This window comes from Canis lupus, chromosome 9 (genome assembly GCF_003254725.2).
Source record: "Canis lupus dingo isolate Sandy chromosome 9, ASM325472v2, whole genome shotgun sequence".
Classification (NCBI taxonomy): domain Eukaryota; kingdom Metazoa; phylum Chordata; class Mammalia; order Carnivora; family Canidae; genus Canis; species Canis lupus.
The window spans coordinates 5029122-5055379 of NC_064251.1; the positions used below are offsets into that span (position 1 = coordinate 5029122).

The 26258-nt window shown below is 42.8% G+C and overlaps 1 protein-coding gene and 1 long non-coding RNA gene across 3 annotated transcripts in view; one reads left to right on the forward strand and one right to left on the reverse strand.

The window, feature by feature from the left end:
* PRPSAP1 (phosphoribosyl pyrophosphate synthetase associated protein 1) lies at positions 1-25787 on the forward strand. The gene is made up of 10 exons (XM_025468084.3): positions 1-212; positions 3620-3672; positions 8046-8112; positions 13385-13557; positions 14900-15015; positions 15472-15527; positions 16115-16260; positions 23510-23580; positions 24374-24520; positions 25026-25787. The coding sequence occupies exons 1-10, from the start codon at positions 43-45 to the stop codon at positions 25182-25184; spliced, it is 1158 nt and encodes a 385-aa protein (XP_025323869.1). The 5' UTR covers positions 1-42; the 3' UTR covers positions 25185-25787.
* LOC112672832 (uncharacterized) overlaps positions 25568-26258 on the reverse strand; it is a 2592-nt gene continuing 1901 nt past the window's right edge. For both annotated transcript variants that reach the window (XR_003144537.3, XR_004818693.2), the window contains one exon: positions 25568-25985. This is a non-coding gene — a long non-coding RNA (uncharacterized LOC112672832). The remainder of the gene's footprint in view (positions 25986-26258) is intronic.

A 26258-nucleotide genomic window follows, 5' to 3' on the forward strand; every position in this document is an offset into this window, starting at 1 on the left:
TCTCGGCGCCCTCGCAGCCGCCCCGCGCCGGCCGGCCGGACGATGCCCAAGAAGCTGCTGCTGCTGCCGCTGCTCTGCGCGTCCTCGACCCTCCGCGCCCCGCGAGCCCGCCCCGCCGCCCGCCCGGCCATGAACGCCGCCCGCACCGGCTACCGAGTCTTCTCGGCCAACTCCACGGCCGCCTGCACCGAGCTGGCCAAGCGCATCACCGAGTAAGCGGGCGTCCCGGCGCCCTGCCCTGCGCGCCGCCCTCCGCGGGGCTCCGGGCCCGACCCGGCGGCGGGGACGCGCTCCGCCCGTTCTCCGGCTTCTCGCCGCCACTCCGCGGCCCGGGCGCGGTGCCTGGGGGCTGGCGTCGCCACTCCCGGGTCTCCGGGGACGGGGGGGGGCTCCCGACCCGGCCGGGTGGCGCCGGGGGGACCGCTGCACCCGGGGGGCGGCTGCACGGCCTTGCAGGTGGAAGGCGCAGGATGCTCCCAGGAAGCGGAGGCGGAGGGGAGGGCCGTGGGAAGGAGGCAACTCCAGGGGAAGAAGAATTTGTCGGAGTTGGTGCCGGGAATAATGTCTTTTTTTTTTTTTAATATTCTATTTTTTCATGAGAGATACAGAGAGAGAAGCACAGACACAGGCAGAGGGAGAAGCAGGCTCCATGCAGGGAGCCCGATGCGGGACTCGATCCCGGGTCTCCAGGCTCACACCCTGGGCTGAACCGGAGCCATCCGGGTTGCCCGCGAATAATAAAAGCCTAACCGCATTTCCTAAAGTCGACTTTAGATTCCATCATTTTGGAGGAAAAATCTCTGCCTTTCCGTGTGTTTTAAAAAAAAAAAAAAAAAAAACCAAGGAAGCCGGTGATCTCAAGTGGCTTCTGAGATTCCTTCTCCAGCCCTGCCACCTACTAGCCCCGTGGCAGCACTGGGCAAGAGATTTGATTTTTCTGAATTTCATGGGTAAGATAAGGACGGTGCTATCTACTGGGCAGGAACATTGTTGAGCATGATACCAAATAATATAGATAAAGCTCGGAGGAGCGGAGCAGAGCCTCCCCGCTGGCCTCTTCTCTAGCTGGCTCTTCTGGAGAGTCCCAGGGCTCTAATGTAAAGGGACGGCCTCAGGAGCCCTTTCCAAATAAACTCGTGACAAACGTTAAGATCTAAAACGAAGAGCTTGTTTTTTTAATATTTGAAATTATTTTTGTATCTTAAAACAACCTCCGTTAGAGTTCCCCTGGATTTTTCAGAGTCTGTAAATGTTTGCAAGAACGTAGAAGGGTCATTTAAGAGTCCTGTTTTCTCAGTAATACTATGTTCTCTTCAGCTGGAGTATTTCAGCGAGATTAGAAGAGCAAATCCTTTTGCAATCTACTACCTTGTTTCTGTTTCTAACTCCCAATGAATATCTGGCTTTTTGAGGCCAAACTAAAATGCTAACTTTAAACATAAAGCTCATGTTTGTTTATTTTGGGTCAGATATGCCACAGTGACCTTGCTGAGGGAGGAGGGCACCTTTAAAACGTCAGTGGTTTTGCTTTTTTAAATATTAGCTTCTTCCCTGCCTTGTTCCAGAAGTGTTTTAAATTACTATAAATAATGTTTGTAAATGCCTCCTTTATCTGTTTCAGATCTTGACTTTCTGAGTAAGATTTTATTTGGAAAAAGGCCTTTACCACTAGACAAAGTTTGAAGGTCCCTGAGGTTATGATATTTTATTTCCAGGATTTCTTTTGGATCTAAACTTCCAAGCAGGGATTTTCAAACTTTTTGGGTTATGCATTTTAATCCATAAAAAAGTTAGGTGGGTTACATTTCCAGGATGTGTATAAGTTACACGTGTGTTAAAATTAACCCCCAGTATATCCTTCATCCAGTTTCAATTTAGTAACTTTTTGTTAATCTTATTTCATTTATTTTACCCATCTCACCTTTTTTTTTTTGGCTGGAGTTTGTTTTTTCTTTAAGTAAGTAGACCTGACATGGGACTTGAACTCATGACCAGGAGATCAAGAGTCACATGCTCTACTGGCTGAACCAGCCAGGTGCCCCAAGGAGTATTTTTTTTAATTATGGTAAAATATACATAACATAAAATGTACCATTTAACAGTTTTTAAGTGTACCATTCAGTGGCTTTAAGTACACCTAGAGTGTTTTGTAACTGTCACCGGGATCCATTTCTAGAAATTTTTCATCATACCGAACAGAAACTCCATATCCAGTTGACTCCCTTATCCCTTCCCTCCTAGTCTCTGGTAATTTCTAATCTACTTTGTGTCTGAATTTGCCTATTTTAAGTACCTCTTATAAATAGAATCACGCAATGTTTGTCTTTTTGTGTCTGACTTATTTAGAATAATTTTTTCAGGGTTCATCTGTATTATAGCATGTATCAGAATTTCATTCCCTTTTTCCCCCCATTCCTTTTTAAGGCTGAATAGTATTCCATTGTAGGCCTGACTGGAATAATTTCATTCAGTTATTTATTTACACGTACTGTGCACACTATTTGTTAATTTTATCAAGAGAAACTATTTCATACCTCAATATTCACGTTTCATAGCCGGGGAACACCAGGTCAGTGGCAAACTTCCATTACCCAAAGAAATTCTTGATGTTCCAAAATCACTTTGCACTCTGAAAGATAGCAGCCTTCTTCATCTCAAAATCTATCATGGAATCATAATTTCTGTAGAAATCAGTGTGTGCTCCTTTCTTGGTTCAGCCACAGCAAACCTGAGGGAAAGCTGCAAGCACTGGGTTACAAGAATGCTCAACAGTCAGAAATCACAGGCGCTTGGCCAGAAGGCCGTGTATCTGAGGTGTTGTCCAATCCTTGGAAGCCACCGTAGTCCTCAATACGAACCTCAAACCCCATGTCCTCCCTCACGGCTCCACTGTGTACCTGGCTGAGTATTTCTAAACAGGTTCTATCCCTACATCATAGCATTTCACTCATCAAAGTGGTAATGCCAACTGCTAACTAAAAACACCTGCTGCAGCAGGTGCCTGGCTGGCTCATTTGGTGAAGCATGCCACTCTTTATCTCTTGGTCATGAGTTCAAGCCCCACGTTGGGTGTAGAGCTTGCTTAAAAATAAAATCTAAAAAAGAAAACCACAACCTATGACACCATGAATTCCTTAATATCATATGGTATCAAGTCCTTGTTCATATTTTCTCTCACTGTCTCAGAAATGGCTTTTTAAACTTGGTTTGTTCTAATCAGGATCCAAACAAGATTCACACTGCATTTGATCAATGGCACTGAAGTCAATATGATTTTGACAACTGAGGCCTTTGCCTCTGGCTTGTGGTTTTGGAGCTAGTGCTAATAACCAGACATTTGTCAGGGAGTGATTTTGCAAGATGGTTATTATTCAGAAAACAATGAATTTAGGCAGGAAACTTGGGCTGTGGCCCCGGGGAAAGCAGCTTGTCACAAAGTGGCAGGCACTTGAAGCTGCTTGTGGCATGGTAGCAGATGTGTAGCTCTTCACACGTTAAACTGTTTTTTGGGAGAGAATTCTAGTCTAGTTATTTTAGCCTTTTTGTTAAACATACGTGTATGAACTGGAGGGTTTTTTAATGAAAAAGAGCATTCTTAATTGCCTTTTCCCCCCCACAGGCGTCTTGGTGCTGAATTGGGGAAATCTGTGGTCTATCAAGAGACCAATGGAGGTGAGTTAAAATGATTTCTTAAACATTCTTTGTTCTCTATGGTTAGTCAGTGGACATGTTTTTATTTATTTGTTTGTTTTTCAAGATTTTATTTATTCATGAGAGACAGAGAGAGAGAGAGAGGCAGAGACAAAGGCAGAGAGAGAAGCAGGCTCCATGCCGGGAGCCGGACTAGGGACTTGATCTAGGGTCCCCAGGATCACGCCCTGGGCCGAAGGTGGTGCTAAACTGCTGGGCCACCCGGGCTGCCATGAAAAAAGGCAAATATCAAAACAAAACAAAAAAAGGCAAATATTACTTACGTGTAACACAAACATTTTTCTCTTTAACACCAGGTATGAGCCATCCCTCTCTACTCCCCTCCAAGTCTTGATTTCTTTCTCTGTTATCTTTTTTAATCTCCTTCCCTTTTCCCCAAGATAATGCAAACGTCCTGTCATTATACAGTGGAAAAAAGGAGAGATGTAGAGAATATGTTTTTCCTTCTATATCGGGCTACATTTGATAAGTAACTTTTACATTTATCTGTCTCATTAGGTAATCAACTGGCATCAAGAGCAGTCTGGTACCAGGTAGTAATGATTTATTGAAAAACCATCTTTGAGTTCTCTCATCTGTAAATTTTTCTCTCAAGTCTCTTGTAGACTCTCATCCCGGGATGATAAGCCATTTTGCTGCCCTCTGCGTTCCTGTGGAAAATTGTAACGTTAAAAGATAATGCTTGAAAGCACTTTGTTGATGGCTAGTGTCCTAGGAATGCTGCATCATCAGTCTCCCTGGCCGCATACTTCAGATTATAATACCCTGCAAAGACAAGTTAATATAAAATAATTTGGAGCTATTTTCGTAAAATTGAAAGCCTAGGTTTATGATTCTGTGCTTCGTTTCTCCTTTCTAAGGTATAACTATCTATGGTAGAAGTAGCTTGAGGAGATAAATTACTAAGACCTAACTGACGTTCGAAGATCTAAAAAAGTAAGGTAGGGGCGCCTGGGTGGCGCAGTCGGTTAAGCGTCTGCCTTTGGCTCAGATCATAATCACAGGGTCCTGGGATCGAACCCTGTGTTGGACTTCCTGCTCAGTGGAAAGTCTGGTTCTCCCTCTCCCTCTGCTGCTCCCTCTGCTTGTGCTCTCACTCTCTCAATAAATAAAATCTTTCCAAAAAAATAAAAAATAAAATAAATAAAATATTTCTTAAAAAATTAAAAAGCAAAGTATTTGAAAAGAGCTAATGTAATGGATTGTTTAGTGGAAAGCACATAACGTCCAGGATGTTATAAGTTCCATGTTTCTTATAATTAGCCCGCAGATAGCCTTCAGCCAGCTTCCACACTTAGTAACTTATTTTTTTAAAGTTTTATTTACTTAATCGCTACACCCCACATGGGACTCAAACTCACAACCCCCAGATCAAGAGTCACATGCTCCTCTGATTAAGCCAGCCAGGTGCCCCCACACTTAGTTTTTACTTGGTGACTTTAGAAATTTTATGAGATATTGATATTTAAAAACCTAGAAGTGGGGGCACCTGGGTGGCTCAAACCATCAAGTGTGGACTCTTGATTTCAGCTCAGGTGTGGTAAGATTCAGCCCCATGTCATGCTCAGTGGGGAGGGGAGTTCTGCTTGAGATTCTCCTCCCTCTGCCCTGCCCCCTGCACATGCACTCACTCATGCTCTCTCTCTCTAAAATAAATCTTTAGGAACACTCGGGTGGCTCAGCAGTTGAGCGTCTGCCCTCCGCCCAGGGCATGATCCTGGAGTCCCGGGATCAAGTCCCACGTCAGGCTCCCTGCATGAAGCCTGCTTCTCTCTCTGCTTATGTCTCTGCTTCTGTCTTTGTCTCTCATGAATAAATAGAGTTTTTTTAAGTAAAAATCTTTAAAAGAACCCTCCCACCACCACCAAAAAAAAAAAAAAAAAAAAAAGCCTGAAGGTAAATGCAGATAAGTGAGCTAGTTTACTTAGCAATAACAATTTTAATTTATGGTGATGGCGTTTGGGAACCTCCTGAAAATATGCACTAGAAGAGAAGGCAGTTTTTTTTTTTTTTTTAAGAATTTATTTATTCATTTTATCAGGGTGCCTGGGTGGCTCAGTCATTTAAGCATCTGACTTTTGGTTTGGGCTCAGGTCATGATTTCAGAGTCTTGAGATTGAGCCCACCTTGGGCTCCACGATCAGCTGGAGGGGTCTACTTGGGATTCTCTTTCTCCCCCCCAACCCCCGCTCATGTGCAGGTGCACACACTCTCTCTCAAATCTTTAAGACATCTTAAAAAAAAATGAAGACCTTGTTCTCCATCCTCCCATCACTATTCTAAGCCTCCTCTCCCTCGCTCCCTCTCTCTGTGGCTTGTTGCAGTAGCTTGCTGACAGGCCTTCCTACCTCCATTTCAGTCTCCCTAGGCCACCAGGATGTTTCCAAAATGCAAATGTTTTATTACTTCCACTGAAATCCTGCTCTCCAGAGTCCGCTCTCCCTAGCGATCACACAGGACCTTTTGGGATCTGAGCTCTGTCCACTCACTGCTCATCCTAGATCCTTTGGCCCGGCCCACCGTTGGTGCATGGGGGACTCCTTGCTGCCACTGTCGCCCTCCTGTTCTCTTCACGAACAGCCAGAGATCACACCCCCTCCCATTCTCGACTCCTCCAGTGGCTCTCCTGTCCTGAGAATGAAGTCCAGACTCTTGCATGGTCTGGCCCCCGCTGGCTACCTGACCTCCCTCCCTCCTTATTCACTGTACTCTCCAGGGGGCTGACTGGCCATCTGCCCTCACATCTCTGGGTGTTCCATGCTCCCTTCCTCGGTATACATCCTAGCTTGCAATGAGGCTGTTATTCTCTGAGCCCCATTATTCTGTCTCCTGGTCTTTTTCTTTTCTTTTTTTAAAGATTTTATTTATTTATTCATGAAAGACAGAGGCAGAGATACAGGCAAAGGGAGAAGCAGGCTCCATGCAGGGAGCCCGATGTGGGATTCCATCCCAGGACCCCAGGATCATGCCCTGAGCCGAAGGCAGACACTCAGCCACTGAGCCACCCAGGTGTCCTATCTCTTGGTCTTTTTCCTTTCCTTTCCTTTCCTCTTCTTTCTCCTTTCTCCTTTCTTTTTCCTTTTTCCTTTCCTTTTTCCTTTCCTTTCCTTTCCTTTTTCCTTCCCTCTCCTTCCCCTTCCTTCCCTTTCCCTTTCCTTCCCTTTCCATTTCCCTTCCCTTCCCTTTCCCTTTCCCTTCCCTTTCCTTTTTTTTCTCTTTTTCTTTCTTCCTTTCAAGATTCATTTATTTGAGAAAGGGAGTACACCATGAGAGAGTGTGCAGGAGTGGAGTGAGTGGCACAGGGAGAGAGTCCTCAAGCGGACTTCCCAGGACATCACCACCTGAGCTGAAACCAAGAGTCAGCACTCAACTGACTGAACCACCCAGGCACCTCTCTTTTTCTTTCCTTCTTTCTTTTGTTCTTTCTTTCTCTTCTTTCTCTTTTCTTTCTTTTCTTTCTTTTTCTCTCCACACCCATCCTTGGGTTTGAACTTTTGATCCTGGGGTAGCTGGGTGGCTCAGTGGTTGAGTGTTTACCTTTGGCTCAGGGTGTGATCCTGGGGTCCTAGGATGGAGGGCTTCTCTCTCTGCCTGTGTCTCTGCCTCTCTCTCTATGTCTCTCATGAATGAATAAGAAAGAAAGAAAGAAAGAAAGAAAGAAAGAAAGAAAGAAAGAAAGAAAGAAAGAAAGAAAGAAAGAAAGAAAGAAAGAAAGAAAGAAAGAAAGAGGAAGGAAGGAAGGAAGGAAGGAAGAAAGAGAAAGAAAGAACAAAAGAAAGAAAGAAAAAAGAAAGAAATTTGAACTCTTGACCCTGAGGTTAAGAGTCACCTGTTCTCCCGACTGAGCCAGATAGGTGCCCTGTCTCCTGGTCTTTTCTGGCACAATGGCCTGAAAAGTCTGTCAGCCTTTGTGTCTCCTGTGTCTCCTGGATTGGTCTTCATACACTTGGTCTAGGTTCTCCCAAGGACAGGGCCTGGCACCAAGGCCGCCTCAGCATTTGTTGAAAGGAGGATGTTAACCTTTGACCTCTTTATTTGCTGTAGACTTTTCCCCAAGCATCTTGTCTTATTTTGGTGATAAATTTTCCTTTTTGAACCCTGAGATTTTCTGTGGACCTGTTTGTGTTACTTTTGCCTTTTGGTGTATTTTTGCCTTATTTTCCCTTTAACTTCACATTTTTTGTATACACACTTGTCATCCTGAGATCTATTCAGAATTTATTTTGGTGCACTAGATGAAGTGTTGGTTTAGATTCATCTGACTCCTTCTAGATGCTGCCTAATTATTGTATCATGAAGTGCTTTTCTTAAACTACAGAACTCTTATTTTTCAGAAACAAGAGTTGAAATAAAAGAATCTGTTCGTGGCCAAGATATTTTCATTATACAGACGATACCCAGGTAAGAGGGAGCACAACTTTATGTACCCCGTTTCCTCTAAAAATCGTAGTGATAGAATTCATGGTGTTATCATACAAACAACAATTGAGTTTCCTTTCACTATAAATGTATACGCGTTTTAAACTAAATGCTTCCCAAAATCCAGTTGTAGGCTTTTGACATTCCTACCCTGTTTGTCACACTGTACTATTTGATCCTCCTCTCCAGGCTTTAAACCGTTCCGTATTCCCTGAACCTGGTCCCTGTCTGCTCAGCTTTGCTAAAAAGCTTTTTGTTATTAAACGCAATGCATAACTGCTGCTGATTTATACTCATCAAGACCATCTTGACACTGTTTTCTTTCTTTCTTTCTTTCTTTCTTTCTTTCTTTCTTTCTTTCTTTCTTTCTTTCTTTCTTTCTTTCTTGACCATCTTGACACTGTATTTTTTTCTTTGTATTTTTTTCTTTCGTTCATTTGTTCTTTCCACAGTGGCCCATTTCTAGCTGTCTGTATTGTAGATAGCATCTGCCACCCCTTCCTTCCCTTAGGGGAAATCCTAGCCTACCTGAGGGTGACCTTCCATGTGGGATTATCTCCTCTCATCCCTTCTCAGAGAATGGGGTAGTGAGGCTATGTGTGTCTTTGAAAAATGCAGACCTTCGTGTCTTGGTTAATTTAGATTCCTGAGACTGTGTTAGTAATAAGATTGGCACTAAATGCCAGCAGTGTGCAACCATTTATGTGTATCATCTTTCATCCTTAAACCAAATCTGGCACGGAAGCTATTTTTAGCCTCAGTGACAATGTGACTTGTAAAAAGAAATATATATTTGTGGGAGCCTGGCTGGCTCAGTTGGTAGAGCATGTGGCTCTTGATCTCAAAGTTGTGAGTTCGAGCCCCACCTTGGGCGTGGACCCTACTTAAAATTAAAAAAAAAATTAAAAAAGAAAAATATATTTTGTCTTCCTCCCTTTCCTGGTGCTGAGATCCTAAAACCCTTGGAATTTCCTAAGGGCTAAAAGCAATAAAGGTGTCTTTTATTTAACAAGCACCCTTTCAACAGCACCAGAGGTGGTTTTTTGGAAGCCCCTAGATAACCTTGAAATGGGGTTCTTTGCCTGAGGGACCAATCAGCAACTGAGAGGGTTGGAACTCAGCCCCTCCCTCCCCTGTGGGAAGGTGAATCAGTCATCAATAGCCTCTCTAGAAGGTGCTTGAGGCAATAACGCTTCACATATGTCATATTTATCTGTTTAGGCAGATACCTCGGAAGATTCCAGGAAACGGATTGCTGGGTATAAGGATCCATGCCCTTGTAGTGTTGGCAATAGAGCACAGTGATGATGGTTACTTCTGATGGCCCTCTTGTCCTCCAGCAGTTTTAATTTTGTGCTGGTTGCCTCCTGGTCATGGTACTCTTTTTGTCTCGTGCTTTTGTTTGATCTGGATCTTGGAAAGAGGGGGAGACCTGAAGGTCTTGCCTGGGAGTAAAATGCATGTAGTGAGGGGCTTGGACACCCCACGAGGCTACCCTCTGGTGTGCTTCTTCCCCGGCCTTTGTCCTTGGCGAAGGGTAAGGCTGCATCATCCTCACTTCTGTTTGCTGGTGGGGCTCACCTTCCGAAACCACTTGCAGCCTATTTCTTTTGGCTACTCCAGTTATGTAAATTTTTGATTACTGAGGGTGGATTTAATTATTTGGAAATGGCAAAAAGCCATTCTGAATGAAGTGATTATGTTGCATGATTGAAATGTGTGATATTCAGGGAGCTTCCAAATATACTGAGCAAAGGAAGGAAGTAAAATGGATATAAAGCTTACCAAGTGTTTCTTGAAGGACAATTTCCGTGATTATGTTAGAAGCTCTTGTGTGTTGATGGGACTAAGAGACTCATTAAAGCACATTTACAACTTATTTGCTGCAGATGATTAATTCTTGGGGTGATGGGTGGGGGAAATCCTACCCCGTCACCTCATGGTTCTGACTTCCATCTATGGTGTTGGCCTGTCTTTGCAGTCCTGCTCAGTTCAATTGATGTGTATAGACCATGTCTGTTTCCTTATATTTGTCTTTGTCTATCAAAAATGACAGAGCAGTAAGGGTCAAATTTAATATAGAATGTGATTATCTTAGGGGAAAGAAAAATGAGTCTGGGGCACCTGGGTGGCTCAGTGGTTGAGCATCTGCCTTTGGCTCAGGTCATGATCTTGGGGGTCCTGGGAGCGAGTGCCGAATCGGGCTCCTTGCAGGGAGCCTACTTCTCCCTCTGCCTGTGTCTCTGCCTCTCTCTCTGTGTCTCTCATAAATAAATAAATCTTAAAAAAATGAGTCGGTAAACAATTAAGATTGTCCTACTTAGATACAAAGACTACAAGAACTAGCCAGGATGTACTTGGAACAGTCTTAGGGAACAGATAAACAAAGCAGAGGCTGCCAGCCAACTTCTCTTCACCCTGCTAGCCCACAGATTAACTGCCTGGTGTCCAATTTGCCTAGTCTGGCAGTGAATGGGGAAAGCCAATGTGACAAAGGCTCTTTTGTTGCCTTCCTGACCAAAAGGGTGGGGCGTGGGAGGCTTTCCTTAGCCTTGAGCTGGAGGATGTTGAATCCCTAGGCATAGGTCATTAGGAAGAGGAAAAGGTAGAAAATGAAGCCTCATGGCAGAAATAAGTAATTAATGTAAGAAGAGTTACGCTGAAATCAAGGCCCTTCTGAAATGGTTCATCTTGTTATATTAACATCTTACTCTCTGAGCCCACCTTGTGGTGTGTTGTCGAAACCTCATTGTAGACCGTGGTTGTGTATTATAAATGCTATCACAAAGCCAGCTAAAAGCCCACCACCTGGACAGATACTCTTCCAGAATCTATTCAATTAACTTCATTCTAAGTATATTGTTGGCATTGAGATCTGATAAGAAACCGTGGCCAGCGGAGCTTTTACAGTGCCACACACTAGCACACCAGTGGAACGTTAAGAAAGCTCTGATTGTACTTCTAATATTGTCAAACAGTCTATATGCAGAAGAGGACTTTGCTATGGTGTATATGATGCCTGGTGTTCAGTCTCAATACGGACTCCTGAAGTATTTACACACACACTGTCCTCCCAGTGCTATGCAGCCTTCCAGCTTAACATTCAGAACCTACAAGGCATCAATTTAGGTGATTGGATGGGGGAAAGGAAGCTCTCCCCTCTGCAGAATCAAGTATAGAAGTCTTTGGGAGGCAGCACACTGAGTTAGATGTGTTCTTTCTTGGGACATATGATTACCACAAAGATGATCCAATGTGCGCCTCTGGCATTTTCTTGAAATGTGGTCGGCTTTGCCATTTTATCTCCAGCACCTAACACAGTGCCTGATTCACATTGCTCAATAAGTATTTGTTGAATATATGAATGAACTAAAAATGACCAAGTGTAATGAATTCCCAAGTACCTTGAAAGTGTTTGATGAGTATTTTCTCCTGATTTTACCAAGAGGTTGTGTGTCCTCTAATTTTTTGATGCCAGACTTGGGACATTATTGATTTGGGAGTATGAGGAGGAAAGGTGCTCCAATTTACTTCAGAGGAAGGAAACATCTGGAAAACAATGTAACCTATCAGCAGTCTGAAAGGAGTGTCGTAGGTATCAAGTCGAGTCCTGAGTCAGTTATATCTACCCGCTGCAAGAAATGCTTTTATGACAGTACCCTGAACTTACAAAAAAAATCCGAATTACAAAGGTGAGGCTGGTGTTCTGTAAGTTGAATGTGGATGTGGAAAACACATTCTTGTCAGAGGGCAGGAATGTCTTTGCAGTGTCTCATGCCCAGGTGCACTAAGGATGGGCGCCCTTGGAGAGAGGCAGAGAGACTGGGAAAATGGCCTCTCTGTCCTTTGGGCTAAGGAGCAATCTCGTGAGGAGTATTTCATTTACCTACCTAAGCATTATAAAGTCTTCTGCTATGTTGATGGCAAGCTCTCCATTTTGCTATAAATGAGGGCAGCATCACTGCTATGTAGCAGACAGTTTAAGGACACCTGAGAGCCTACTCCTCACATGGATAGAAACCAAGACATGGGAAATGATCCTCTTTTTTGGGAAGGCAGGGGAGATACATTCCTTACCCAAAAGGGTGGGTGTCTGAGGACTCTTGGATAATCCGGGAGGGTTGAGCATTAGAAGAGCATCCTGAAGGATTTCAAGGTTCTCACCTTATTTTTTTTCTCTTTTTTGAGGATATAGTCATGAGTGTGGGAGCCCCATTCTCTGAAGCCCAGGGAGGACCCTGTTAGGGCCACTTTTGGCTCTAGTCTCAGACCTTCCCAGGTGACATGGGTAGAGTGATGCAAGGCACTCAGCTTGAAGCCCCACTGATGACCTTCCCTCTGCCCTAAGGTTCTCACCTTTTTTTTTTTTTTTTGAAGATTACTTATTTATTTATTTGGGAGGGGCAAGGGATAGAGAAGAGCATGTGAGAACACAAGTGGGGAGGAGGGGCAAAGGGAGAAGGAGAAGCAGGCTCTCCACTGAACAGGGAACCCATTGCAGGACTTGATCCCAGGACCCTGAGATCATGACCCGAGCCAAAGGCAGACGCTTAACCGACTGAGCCACCCAGGTGACCTGGTTCTCACCTTTTTTAAGGGCAGAGCCCACATTACGCTCAATCAGCCTTGGCAAAAGGTAGCAATCCACATTTATTGAAACTGGAAGTAGCCTTTCCTTCTAATGTCTTTCAGATTCCTCTTTTTGTCTCTCTGGGTAATCTTTGTTGGGCATCTGTGTATCTTGAGGAAAAAAGGATGAGGCGATTTTTGAAAACTTAGTTCCAAGACTCCCCATCCTCCACCCTACCCTCTACCCCGTGAAGAACGGAGAACACATCCTTTCTGGAGATGGCAGCTAACTAGCAGAGGCAGTGGGTTTCCCTTGGCAGTCACAGGCAGCAGGGGGCCGGTGCGCTGGCCTGAGTCTGCTGTCCCTGGATGGTGCCAGCGGCTGCTGGTTCACCCTGGCCAGCAGTTGATGTCTGCCTCCGATGCCACTCCAGCGACTGTGTCATTGACAGAAGATCCAGGCAGAGGTGAGCGTGGATAACTGCTATGGATTTACCTAAGCACAGCTAAAAAGAAGAGCTCAGAAGCTTTCCTCTGGATTTGTGAGGTGCCATCATAAGCCAGTGTGGTGACAAAATGCCCATGACGCCCATCTTGGCAGCCCATTTCTTGGGCTGACTTTTCCATCTTTTTTGGGGGTTGATGAATGAAACTAACCCCCAAATACAAATGTCGACTGTTTCAGAGATGTGAACACCGCTGTGATGGAGCTGCTGATCATGGCTTACGCGCTGAAGACTGCCTGTGCCAGGAACATTATCGGAGTCATCCCGTACTTCCCCTACAGCAAGCAAAGCAAGATGCGGAAGAGGGGTTCCATTGTGTGCAAGCTCCTGGCGTCCATGCTGGCGAAAGCAGGTGAGTGTGGACGCAGGCCCTGGGGAGCCCGCCCTGTCACTTAGGACTCTTTCTGCTTGACATTAGTCCCTACCTCAGCTAATTTGGGGCCTCTCTCTTAAGTGTTGTTCACTAATTACTTCCTTCCTGTTTCCTTTTGATAGTTCTGGTTAGGGGTGTGTGAGCTTAGGTATGAACTCTCATGTGTTCCTCTCCTCTTTGTCTTAACTTGACAGTGATGTTGTCTCTCCACTAATCCTGGACTTTCTCATCATTCTGCCCCATCTCATCTTCTCATGAAAACTTTAGCTGTGATCCTGGCGTCCTAATGGGATCTTTCGAGCTTCAGGTGTAGGTTTACATATTTGCCTTGGTTAGCTAGCTGCTGTTTTTGTACGTAGTTTTAAACTGGGTTTTTCTTCTGTGGCTTCTCCAGTTTATGTAGTACTCCTTTCTTCCCCTCCTGACTGTCTCTGAATAGCAGCTCATTTTCATTGCTTTTATTCTGTGTTTTTGTAGCGGCAACATACTTTCTGGCCCGTGAATCAAATGTAATAACACCTGATGGTAATTGGGATTTTATTTGCCTGGCGTGTTTACTTAAAAACTCTAATACACATTCAAGCCCTGAGAAACATTTGGATTCCATCCTCTCTCAAGATGTGTAGCTGTTTGGGGAGGAACGGGTAATTACTGGTTCTTTGCTCTAGAGGGTTTGCAGTAACCTTTGATTATCTGCAATGTTTTTATATATGTACCTTTTTTGTTCAGCACGACTGATTATAAGAGTATGTCTATCATCTTTTTTCTATAAGAATACTTCTTGACTCATTCTTTTATGACCTTGAGAAATTGTTCCAAACTCTCCACTATCTTACCTTTGTGGTATATGGATTTTTATCTCCTAATATGTGTATTATTTAGCTTTCATATTCTTAATTCCTTCTGCTCTAGCCATAGGCCTTTAAACTTCTTACAGTCTTTAGTCAAGGCCTATTTTTTACACCCATTACTTCTTCCATGTTTTCTAACTTTACATATTCATATTTTTGCTTGTGCCTGACTTTTCTTAATTTTCAGGACCAAGCTAGTTAGGATAGTATAGGAGAGCACCTTCCTCTCTGCTCTAGGTCTCTCTCCATGTGGAAGGTCATAGGCTCTTTGACATGAGGCTTGACAACATTCTGAGCTCACTAAGTGTTGTTGAGGTTCCAGATGAAGTCTATGACTAATGTGCTTGTCCACAACACAGTCCCTGCTTTCAGGCTTCGGTTAGGAAACAGGAGTGGGCGTCTAGTTTATGTCCACTGTGGCCATTAACTTGTAGGGGTGAACGTTGTAATTTTTTGTTTTAAAATTTCAGGTTTAACTCACATTATCACTATGGATCTTCATCAAAAGGAAATACAAGGCTTTTTCAGCTTTCCCGTGGACAACCTTAGAGCCTCACCTTTCCTGCTTCAGTATATCCAGGAAGAAGTGAGGAGCCACCAGCAAACACCCCATTGTCCTCAAAAGAGACCCTATGTAGTTTTTCTCTGGTATCAGATTTCAATATTGAAAGGCACATCAGATGGTCTTTCCCTTAAGTCTCAGTGCCTGAGGCAGCCAGATAGGGTCAGCATGTAGGCATGGACGATCGTATTTTTTAAAGCCATTAAAAATGGATTTCCTTCTAAGTATCTTTAGCAATTTGCTTATGTTTTCTTAAATGAAGGTGTTAAGAAGTAATTATTTTTTAATCTTCTTGATGTAGCAGTACTTTTGCAATGATGTTAATTGATAAGTGTTAAATTTTAAACGTGTAAGTGAAACTCTAGAGTATGTGATTGCTAGTATGGATCATTGTTACGAGAGGGAAAAGTGTCACACCAGCACCCAGGTGTTACTTTGTGATAACTTTTCAGTATTTTCTTATTTTTCCTTCAAATCTAGATTCCAAATTACAGAAATGCAGTCATAGTAGCTAAGTCTCCTGATGCTGCCAAAAGGTAAATATGTTGGACATTCATAAAAATTCCTTTTGGGTGCTTCTGAAGTCAAAATGAGCTGTTTGGGAACTCAGAGCATGTAATCATGTTGGCCTGGAAAAGCTCATTGGCTCCAGCTTTCCCCCACGGTATTGTCCTGTTCCCACCAGGGCTTTATCGCTAGTCTCCAAATAATACAAGGCGGTCCCTGAATTACTCGGTTTTCCTTCCTGTAGGAGAAAAGGAAGTTCTTCCTTCAGATTCTCAGGAAAAGGAAAACAGAGGGCCATGAATGTTTTTCAGGCAATGGTTTTTAAGAGACCTTTTTTGAACAAGGTTCCATCTTCTGAAGATAAGTGTTATAATATTGGACAAAGCGGAGAAACAGAATCATGTACAATCAGATGCTGGCCCACATCTCAACTCCTGTGCCTCTTGAGGCATTTACGTTCTGGTCTAGGCCCCATCTCCTGAATTGCCTAAATCATTCCTTTGTGTGTCCGTAAAAGTTCAGATGATGTTTTCATTTGATGATTAATAAAGTGTTGAGATAGTGACACTTGGGTTTTCTTTCCATGAATTTCCGTTTCCTGTTGTCTTTCTCGTAGGGCCCAGTCATATGCTGAGAGACTGCGTCTGGGGTTAGCTGTGATCCACGGAGAAGCTCAGTGTACAGAGCTGGACATGGATGATGGTCGCCATTCTCCCCCGATGGTCAAAAATGCTACTGTCCACCCGGGTCTGGAGTTGCCCTGTAAGATTAGCTCTATGTTCTTATTTCACTTGTAAATCGAAGAAAGTTTTAATAATATGAATGGCTAGAAGTTAATACGTATATGGATGAACGGTATCTTGGTCTTTTGCTTTTTAAAGATTTTTATATTTAAATAATCTCTACACCCAGCATGGGGCTTGAACTTATAGCCCCAAGATCAGAAGTCACATACATGGGACGTCTGGGTGGCTCAGTGGTTTAGCGCCTGCCTTCGGCCCAGGGCGTGATCCTGAGGTCCTGGGATTGAGTCCCACATTGGGCCCCCTGCATGTGCCAATTGATGGCAATTTGATAGGATAAAAAAGTTAGAATGTTTACACCTCTGACAGGAGCCTGTCTGAAGTAACCTGTTGGAGGTATAACCATTCTGGTATTTCCCCACCCTGTTAATCTCTGTATGTTTATGGAGCATGGCAAATAGATACAAATTTTAGAGATTCCTCTAAAAAGCATACTGTTATCTTCTGGTATAGAATGCCAGTTATTACCACTCAAAATCCATGGAAAGAAATAGCCTCCACACTGCTGGATTAATAACAGGTTAGTCAGGTATCAGGTCAAAGGGTTGTATTACTAAAATAAGTGCTTAAAAGTTACTGGGATCCCAAAGCCTGGTATAGTCAGTGGTTACTATCACCCACCCTCCCAAAATATAAAAGCTTAAGATTCACACCGTCACACATACAACGTTTTAGCTAAAGCTAAAATTATTTCACACTCTGAATGCTAAGTGCTACCCAGATTAGTTCAGTTGTCCTTATGGAGTCTGAATGTAACACCATCTCCTTTAACAAAAGGGGAAACCAATGCAATCCCATTCAATTACCTAAAAATACCACGATGGGATGCCTGGCTGGCTCAGTTGGAAAGGCATGTAACTTTTTTTTTTTTTTTTTTTTAAAGATTGTATTTATTTGCTCATGAGAGAGACACAGGCAGAGGGAGAAGCAGGCTCCCTGTGGAGAGCCCGATGTGGGACTTGATCCCAGATCCCGGGATCATGCCCTGAGCTGAAGGCAGACACTCAACCTCTGAGCCACCCAGGCATCCCAATTTCAGCGGTTTTTATACAAGAGAAACAAGTAATAAAGTCTTAGTTTAAATTTTTGGTATTGCAGCATTTTTTTTTTTTGCAGCATTTTATTTGAGGATTTCATAATTAAAGTTCTTGAATAAGCAATATATCCCCATATTTCAAAATTTAAAAAGTATAAAATTCTTTACAGTAAAAAAGTTTCCCTCAGCTAACTCTGATCTGCAGTATAGTTGGTTTCTTATATCCATTTAGAGGCTGTATGCATAGGCAAGCAGATAACATACTTCTTTCTCGCATTTTCACACGGCGGTAGTATATCAGACACATTGTTCTCCCCCTTGCTTTTCTCATCCAAGACCTCCTTCCCTGTCAGTCTGGACATACCTCTTGGTCTTTTAGTTTCATAAGTGTTCTACTTTAGGGATATACCACAATTTATTCAGTCAGTTGTCTGTTGATGAACATGTAGTTTTTCCAGGCTTTGGCTGTGAAGAAATGCTGTTAATAATAAACACTTTTTGAGCCCTGATTATGTGTCAAGAGTTCATCTAAGCTCTTCAGTAGATCTTCGGGTGATCTTTTGTTTTCGCATGATTTTCTTAGAGCTACTTGTGTCATCTCTCATGCCAGCAAGGCAGCTGAGATGCAGCCAGGAGCTGGGGGAGCCAGGTTTTGGAATGACAGGAGCTTCAGGAGCCATACTTTAGCTTTTTATTTTGAACAAACTGCAATCTTAGAAAAAAGCTGAAAGAATACAGAATTTCTCTCTACTCTTTGCTCGGAGTCCCCAGATTTAGCACTTAGATACACATCCTTTTCTTAACCACTTGAGGGTGAGTTGTAGACATAACGTCTATATTCCTAAATGCTTCAGTAAATATTTCATAAAAACAGATATTCTTTTACATAACCACAGTGTAATTATTAGACTCCGGAAACGGACATTGTTACAATACTGTTACCTAATCTGCAGACCTTATTCCTATTTTACCATTTGGCTTACTGTGTCCTTCAGAGCAAAGGAAAAATCATTTCTTTCTGACCTAGAACCCAATAAAGATCACACATCAGACTCAGTTGACCTTTCTCTTTAGTCTCATTTAATCAGGAACAGCACTTCTGTCCTTGGTCTCTTATGAACTTGACACTTTTGAAGAGTATAGTCCAGTTGTTCTATAGAATATCCTTTTATTGGGGAGTATTCCTTCATATTAGGTCAAATCAGTTATTACTATGGTTCTCTTTCTTCCCTGTTGAAATTCAGTTCTATCAGAATGGATTCATAGAACCTTAATTTATTCAGGGTGTTCTAATCCATTGCTACTATTTATTGTAATTAATTGTCAAATTTATTACAAGTCAAATGGTCTTAGACTTGACCAAAGAGAGCCTTTGAGCCCCTCCTGTGTTCTTTTGACATGTCCCTGTCATTTTTGATACTTACTTTCTGATATAACTAGATGTTCCATATTTCTTTTAAAGATTTTACTTATTTATTTGAGAGGCGGGGGTGTGAGAGGGGAGAATGGCAGAGGGAGAAGCAGACTCCCCGCCGAGCAGGGAACCTGATGTGAAGACTGATGCAGAGCTTGATCCCAGGATCCCAAGATCATGACCTGAGCTGAAGGCAGACGCTTCACCTGCTGAGCCACCCAGGTGCCCTAGATGTTCCATATTTATCCTGTACTTACTTCACCCTGGAATCAGTCATTTCAACAAGCAGCCCCAGTGCCTTTAGTGGAAAGTGGTATTTACAAACCAAGATTTACGAACCAAGATTTGGGCTATGGGGTGTACACTCAGCACTAGATGATACTACCTGTGACTAACCTTCACTTACGTTCTTTCATAAGTGACAGAATGTACCTAAAAAGATGAGAAATAAAATTACTGGGTCAAACGTTATTTTGCTAAATTATTGTAATATTTTATATGATGCTATAAAGCAGTATGTTCCTTCATAGACCTTTGGTGTGTTTACATGACAATTTTTACAGCGGCCATAGGATCATTTTCTGATCCCTTCTAACAGATTTAGCCAAGAGAATGCTTCTAAAAAGTGCTAGTTTTGTATAATTATACTTTCCAAATTAAATATGCTTTATATTATCAGTTATACTTCAGTATATTTTAATAGTTTGGCTAATAGTAACGAGGATGAGGGGAACCTGGGTGGCTCAGTCAGTTCAGTGTCTGCCTTCAGCTCAGGTCATGATCTCAGGGTCCTGGGATCAAGCCCTGAGTTAGGCTCCCTGCTCTGTGGCGAGCCTGCTTTTCCTTCTCCTTCTGTTCTTCCTCCTGCTTGCGTGTGCATGCACACACTCTCTCTCTGTCAAATAAATAAATAAATAAATAAATAAAATATTTCAAAAAATTGTAATGAAGATGAAGATACTGGACTGCTAGGACAAGACCAAAAGTATTGGGATGCCTGGGTGGCTCAGTGGTCTGCCTTTGGCTCAGGGAGTGATCTTGGGGTCCTGGAATTAGGTCCCACATTGGGCTCCCTGCGTGGAACCTGCTTCTCCCTCTATGTCTCTGCTGCGCGCTCTCTTTCTCTCTCTCTCTCCCTCTCTCTCAATCTCTGTCTCTCATTAATAAATAAATAAATCTTTAAAAAAATAAAAGTTGTATAAATTTTTCTGTTTTATGAGATAGAATTGATTACATAGGATGTAATAGATGTAATAGATGGCAAGGGCATCTAATGAACTTGGAAGGGTTGCCTGTTGGTGCCTCTCTCAGCACTGCTCTGTGTTTGCCATGTGGTGAAAATGAAAGAGTTTGGATCACAAAAAGGAGAGAAAGTCACCTCTTTTGGCTTGACTTTTCTGGCTTGGTAATTTTACAAATGAAGATGTGATTTTCATCACTAAACCAAAAACAGACATTAGCTCCCTCAAGCATCTCTTAAATGTTAGTTTTGACTTGTTTGCACCTGGATAGAGTTGTAGGCTTGAAGATAATTTCAGTTCCAGTCCTACCGGAGACCTTATTTTATTTCTTCTTTTTTTAATGCCAGTCTGTTGATAAAGTTTGGCCTTCCATTGAACTAAAAATAGACCAAAATCAAAACGGATAAGGAATGAGTAATTCCTCCTGGCCCTTTCTTGCCCTATATTCCAAGAGAGGAAGGTTTGGTTAACGGACTCTGGGGAGAGAGTGTAAAATTTAAGGATGGTTACGAATGCAGTATTATTTTACATGAGAAATAGTAACTTTAAAAGCAAAAGATATGGGGATGCCTGGGTGGCTCAGCAGTTGAGCGCCTCCCTTCGGCTCAGGTCTTGATCCTGGAGTCTCGGGACTCCCGCATGGGGCTCCCTGCAGGGAGCCTGCTTCTCCCTCTGCCTGTGTGTCTCTGCCCCTCTCTCTGTGTGTCTCTCATGAATAAATAAATAAAATATTTAAAATAAATAAATAAATGCAAAAGATAATTTCCTGCTTTCTTCTAGATTTGAGGTCATTTGATAACTTGATGTTTTCACTACAGTAAGTTGATACAGTTTGTGATTTCTGGCCATAAGCAATGTGCAGAATTCATTTATTCTTTTTTTTTTCATTTATTCTTAAACATAAGGTAGTTTTAGCACCCTTTATCCTTAATCTCCAGTACATACATTACTTCTGATAATTTTGAATTTTGAGTGGTTTTTTTTTTTTTTTGGTGGGGGGGTAAGCTTAGAAAATTTGGGACTTTTGTTTTTAGCCTGTGATGTTCTGTTCATTTCCCTTGACCCTATTAATAAAGTCTGTCTCCGTTTTTTAGTAGTCACTAAATTTTTTTTTTAAGATTTTATTTATTTATTTAAGGGATATACAGAGAGAGGTAGAGACTTAGGCAGAAGGAGAAGCAGACTCTGTGGGGAACCTGATGCGGGACTTGATCCTAGGACCCTGGGATCACGACCTGAGCCAAAAGCAGACACACAGCCATCAAGCCACCCAGGTGCCCCAATAGCCACCAAATTGTTCAGTTTTATCCAGATCCTAAAATTAGTAATGAACAGGGAATGAACATACCGGGAAAGATGCTTGCTTTTTAAAAACCTTTTAAGCCTCCATCCTAGCCATGCCTGTGTTTTTCATTCTACACTGATAAGCTTTTTGGGAGAAACAAAGTTACAAAGTAGTAAGGAGGAGTACTGTGACATGTTTTCCACATCAAACTAGAGCTGAATTTTTATTGGTCTTTGAGGGATACTGGCTTGCAATCTTTTTTTCTCTTTTTACAGAGGAAAGTGGCCAAGAAAAGGGGCCACATCTCTTTGAGAAGTGGGTAGGTCAGCACAACCATCTACCACATGGTTTAATATAAAGACAGTTTAGGGAAGCTTTCCTAATGCTGATGGTTTATCTTCTCCATCTTTACCTAAATACTACCAAACCATACTTATATGCAGAGCCTTTTGACTGCCCTAATTCAAAAAAAAAAAAAAGAAAGAAATTTGCCCTTGTTTCTGGGATGGGAAATCAGGAAATGTTGATTGAAATCTGCCAATAAAATAGTACTGGATTTCAGCTCGGCTGATTTGCTGGTATGTAGAAAGATCTGCCTGTTCTTTGAGATTTATGGTACCTGTAGATAAGAATCTGCTAAAGTGGTTTGTTTGCTGATAGCTGCTAACCTAGAGAATTACCCTGAGTTTTATTCTTATGTCCCTCTCCCACTACTGGTTTAATATTTCAGAATAATAAAAAGCTTTAAAAGTAGGATACTTAGTCTATTCTAATGAAATATTCTCTCTCTCTCTCTCTCTCTCTCTCTCTCTCTGTTTGCTAACCTTCTTTTGAGGGTGAATTCTTACTTCTCTATTCTGGAGTTGGGTTTGTACACAGATGGGCCTTTTCTAGGTATAAATTGTGTAGTGAGATAGGAAGCCTGTACTTTAAGGACCAATCAAATTAGGAAGAAATGGACACGCCTGGATGGCTCAGTTGGTTAAGTGTCTGCTTTCACTCAGGTCACAATTCCAGGGTCCTGGGTCCTGGAATCGATCCCCACTTTAGGCTCCCTGCTCAGGGGGCGGTGGGTAGGAGTCTGCTTCCCCCACTCACGCCCTCTCACTCTCTCTCAAATAAATAAATAAAATCCTTTAAAAAAAATCAAGAAGAGGGGATCCCTGGATGGCTCAGCAGTTTAGCACCTGCCTTCAGCCCAGGGCGTGATCCTGGAGTCCCAGGATCCAGTCCCACATCAGGCTCCCTGCATGGAGCTTGCTTCTCCCTCTGCCTGTGTCTCCGCTTCTCTCTCTCTGTGTGTCTCTCATGAATAAATAAATAAAATCTTAAAAAAAAAAATCAAGAAGAAATGATGGAGTCATAGTCAGTTACTGTCTTCAAGTCCCTAATTTCCAGGAAATTGATGATGTCAATCATGTAGTTATCTGGTAATAAGGTTACGTTGTCCAAATAAAGTTACTTTGGAAGAAAATGAAGTAAAGCTTGCTTTCTGCCTGGCAGCCTTTACCTGTTTGATTTTCTACAGAGTGGCATTTATTTTATATTATCAGTCTCCGTGTAAGTAGAATTATTTCCTTTGCATGGCATTGCATTGCTGCTTCTGTGTGTGTAAGATCTTCCTCAGCCTGCCACTCTGGACTTGTGCTGTCCGAACACCAGTAGCTGCTAGTTACATGTGGCTCTTAGCTCTTTACAGGGCTGGCTAGCTAGAAGTGCTGTCTTTGTGAAATGCACACTAAATATCGAAGACTTAGTGTGAAGGGGAAGGTCCAATATCTCTAATAAATTTGCATATCGGTTATATACTAAAACATCTTGGATATACCAGACAAAATCTATTAATTTCACTTTTTTCTTTACATGTTTTTTTTAAAGATTTTATTTTTTTAATATCTCTACACCCAACAGAGGGCTCGAACCCACGACTGAGATGAAAAGTTGTGTGCTCCACTGACTGAGCTAGCCAGGCACCCCCTTTTTACTTTTTTTTTTTTTTTTCTTTTTACTTTTTTAATGTGGCTTCTAGAAAATGTAAAATGACATTTGGCTCACCTGTTTCTATTAGCACTGCTCTACACAGTCTGTTTCTGAGAGACCCCAGGTTCATTTAGGAGAGTTTTCTTTGTTTAATAATTTTTTTTTCACCACTTCCAGGGAATGAGGTTTCAATTGTATTTATTTAGTGACACAGAACTAACTGGGATCTTGTGGTTTGTTTTGTTTTGCTAGTGATGATGGCCAAAGAGAAACCACCAATAACTGTAGTCGGAGATGTTGGAGGGCGCATCGCAATCATAGTGGTATGGTCATGTGTCGTCCTTCATGTGCAGAGATGACACTGCGGGCTCCTAGTAGGTTGTACACTTTGGGATTATACTTCTGGTAAAGATGATAAGAGTTAAATGGATCCATCTATCCTTTCTCACCCAAACTCCTTTAGGACAAGAGAAATTTTTGTATAGTTGAACAGGGATTATTATAACCTACAGGTATAAAAAGAACGTAGGAACTCCCATAAGAAAATTCAACCCCATAAATAGCCTTCATCTTAAGGGGTCTAGGTTCCATCAGACCAGCTGACTGCTCAACCTTCAGCTTTAGGGCCACGAGATGAACTAAAGATGAGTGGTTCCATTTTCACTAATGAGAACAAATGTCTCATTCTTCATACTTAGGCATGATCTGTTTGCTCCCAGCTCTAAATGCCTTTGCCGGGCCTGATTACAATGACTGGCTTTATTTCTGTGTTCTTCTCATCTCACTTTGTCTTGAAAAAAAGATGGGACCCCAGCTATGTAGAAATAATCGGAGATTTGGAACAGGGAAATGAGTCTTGGCAGGCCCAAACTCCAGCCTTACCTACTACACGTGACTGTAGGCTTTGCTGCTCTTTGTACTGACAGCCTCGCAAAGCACAGTCCACACGGTTCTGTTGCCGCCACCAGAGGTTCAGTCCGGGAATCAGGCAGGTGGCTCTGATCTCCAGTTGGAGATCCTCTGAAAGGAAGTGCAGGGAAGAGCAGAGAGGTGTGTCGTTTATAGAGATGGCAGGTAGCTCCTTACTACTAACTTACTAGTAATGTCTCTCCTCAGGATGACATTATTGATGATGTGGAAAGTTTTGTCGCTGCTGCGGAGATCCTGAAAGAAAGAGGTGCTTACAAGATTTACGTCATGGCCACTCATGGCATCCTGTCTGCAGAGGCCCCCCGCCTGATTGAGGAGTCCTCCATTGATGAGGTTGGTCTGCTCTTAACAGGCCTAGAATTTGCTGTTCTCTCTTCTGGGAATGGTGAAATGGCTCCACCCATGTTGCTTAACCCGCCTCTAGAGGACGGACCTCTGAAGTCATGCCCTTGGTGCCTAGCATTGTGTTGGGCCAGATGTATAGGTAGGAATTAGATGTCTGTTTTCATAAAGGTTCACTTTATGTGCTCGGGTATAGTTCGTATTTCAGTATAATTTGGAGCTGTGGTAGCCCTTCTCTCAAGACTTGGATTCTTCCTGGATTGCGTGCACATTGTGCACTGTGCTGCGGCTCACCCTACATTTCTGCATAAGTACACTGGGACCTTCATAATCTTATGTGTTCAACCATGTAACCTTTGTCTTGTATAAAGTCAGATCAGTTTAGTTTGTAAAAACTGTACTCGGAATAAGGTTTTATAGTTTGGAACTTGGATGGCAGGTCCACATTGGGGACACATCAGTAACCGTGTTTATCTTCCGTTGCTGCAACGACCAGGTGGTGGTGACGAACACTGTCCCTCATGAGGTGCAGAAGCTGCAGTGTCCCAAGATAAAGACGGTGGATATCAGTCTGATTCTTTCTGAAGCAATTCGGAGAATCCACAACGGGGAGTCCATGGCATACCTTTTCCGAAACATCACTGTGGATGACTAAGCTGTCACGGTTGCCTTGACTGAAACTCCCGAGGAAAACATGTGGAGTGCAGTGCCATCAACTTCTGTACATGGTGTTTCTTCTCACGGGAGGACTGGAAATAGCCTGAAGTCAGATAGTCTCGCCAAGTTGGGTAGGTAGGAGGCCTTAAGATAGTCAAGGGGAAGACAGAGCTAATAGAAACATGGCCTTAAGTGTCTGCCATCGTCCTCCTGTGCCTCAAACAAAAGTTACAGACACTTTTCTGAAAAGAATCCCCAAATCTTGCTGATATTGAAAAGGAGTTAAAGGCAGAAAGTCTTAACTCTAATATTCGGTTATTTCCACCGTGGGAAATGTGTGTCAATGTTGAACCTGGTTAGGGAAGCTGAGTGTCCTGGTACTGTTTCCATTCTAGTTGTCCTCTCCCCAGTCAACCTCACATAAGTTTTTTTTTTTGTAGAAAAACCCTATTTTTCCTTGAGAAGCTACTGTGCCTACAGCCAGTGAACAACGAAGCCTTTGTGGCATTACCCCAGCCAGGAGGTCAGATTAGAGAGTAGCGTCCTATCTCTGGATACCTGCGTTGCTCTTCGCTGGCAAATAAAAGAATTTGTTGTCTCACTGGTCTGTTCACTAACATTGCAGAGCCTCCTGCTCTCCTGACTTCTATCCAGATGGTGCGGAAGACAATGGGTACGAAATAGAGTGTTCCAGGTCCATGGCTGGTCCCAGACCCTGGACATGAGTCTCTGTCTGCAGGTTCCATCCCCTTCCTGAGCATCAGAGTCAAATCTTTGTTGGAATAATGGATTTCAAAATCTAAATTAAAAAAAAAAGAGAGAGAAAAATTTTACTTTTTCCTGTGTGATAGGTGACAGCAGGTACTGCATTACTCAGGACTGCCCCTGACCTTTTTGCCCAGCAATCAAAACTACTCTAGTTTATGGCCCGTTTGTCAGGCAGGCCTTTGAAGCCTTCAGCCTGATCTGAGCAGGACTGAATGTAATGGGAAGGAGCAGCGTCCGTCTGTTAGGCAGTGAGCTGGGACTGCTGGTCTGTCCTGTGCCTGAAGGATAGTAAAGGACCATTCGC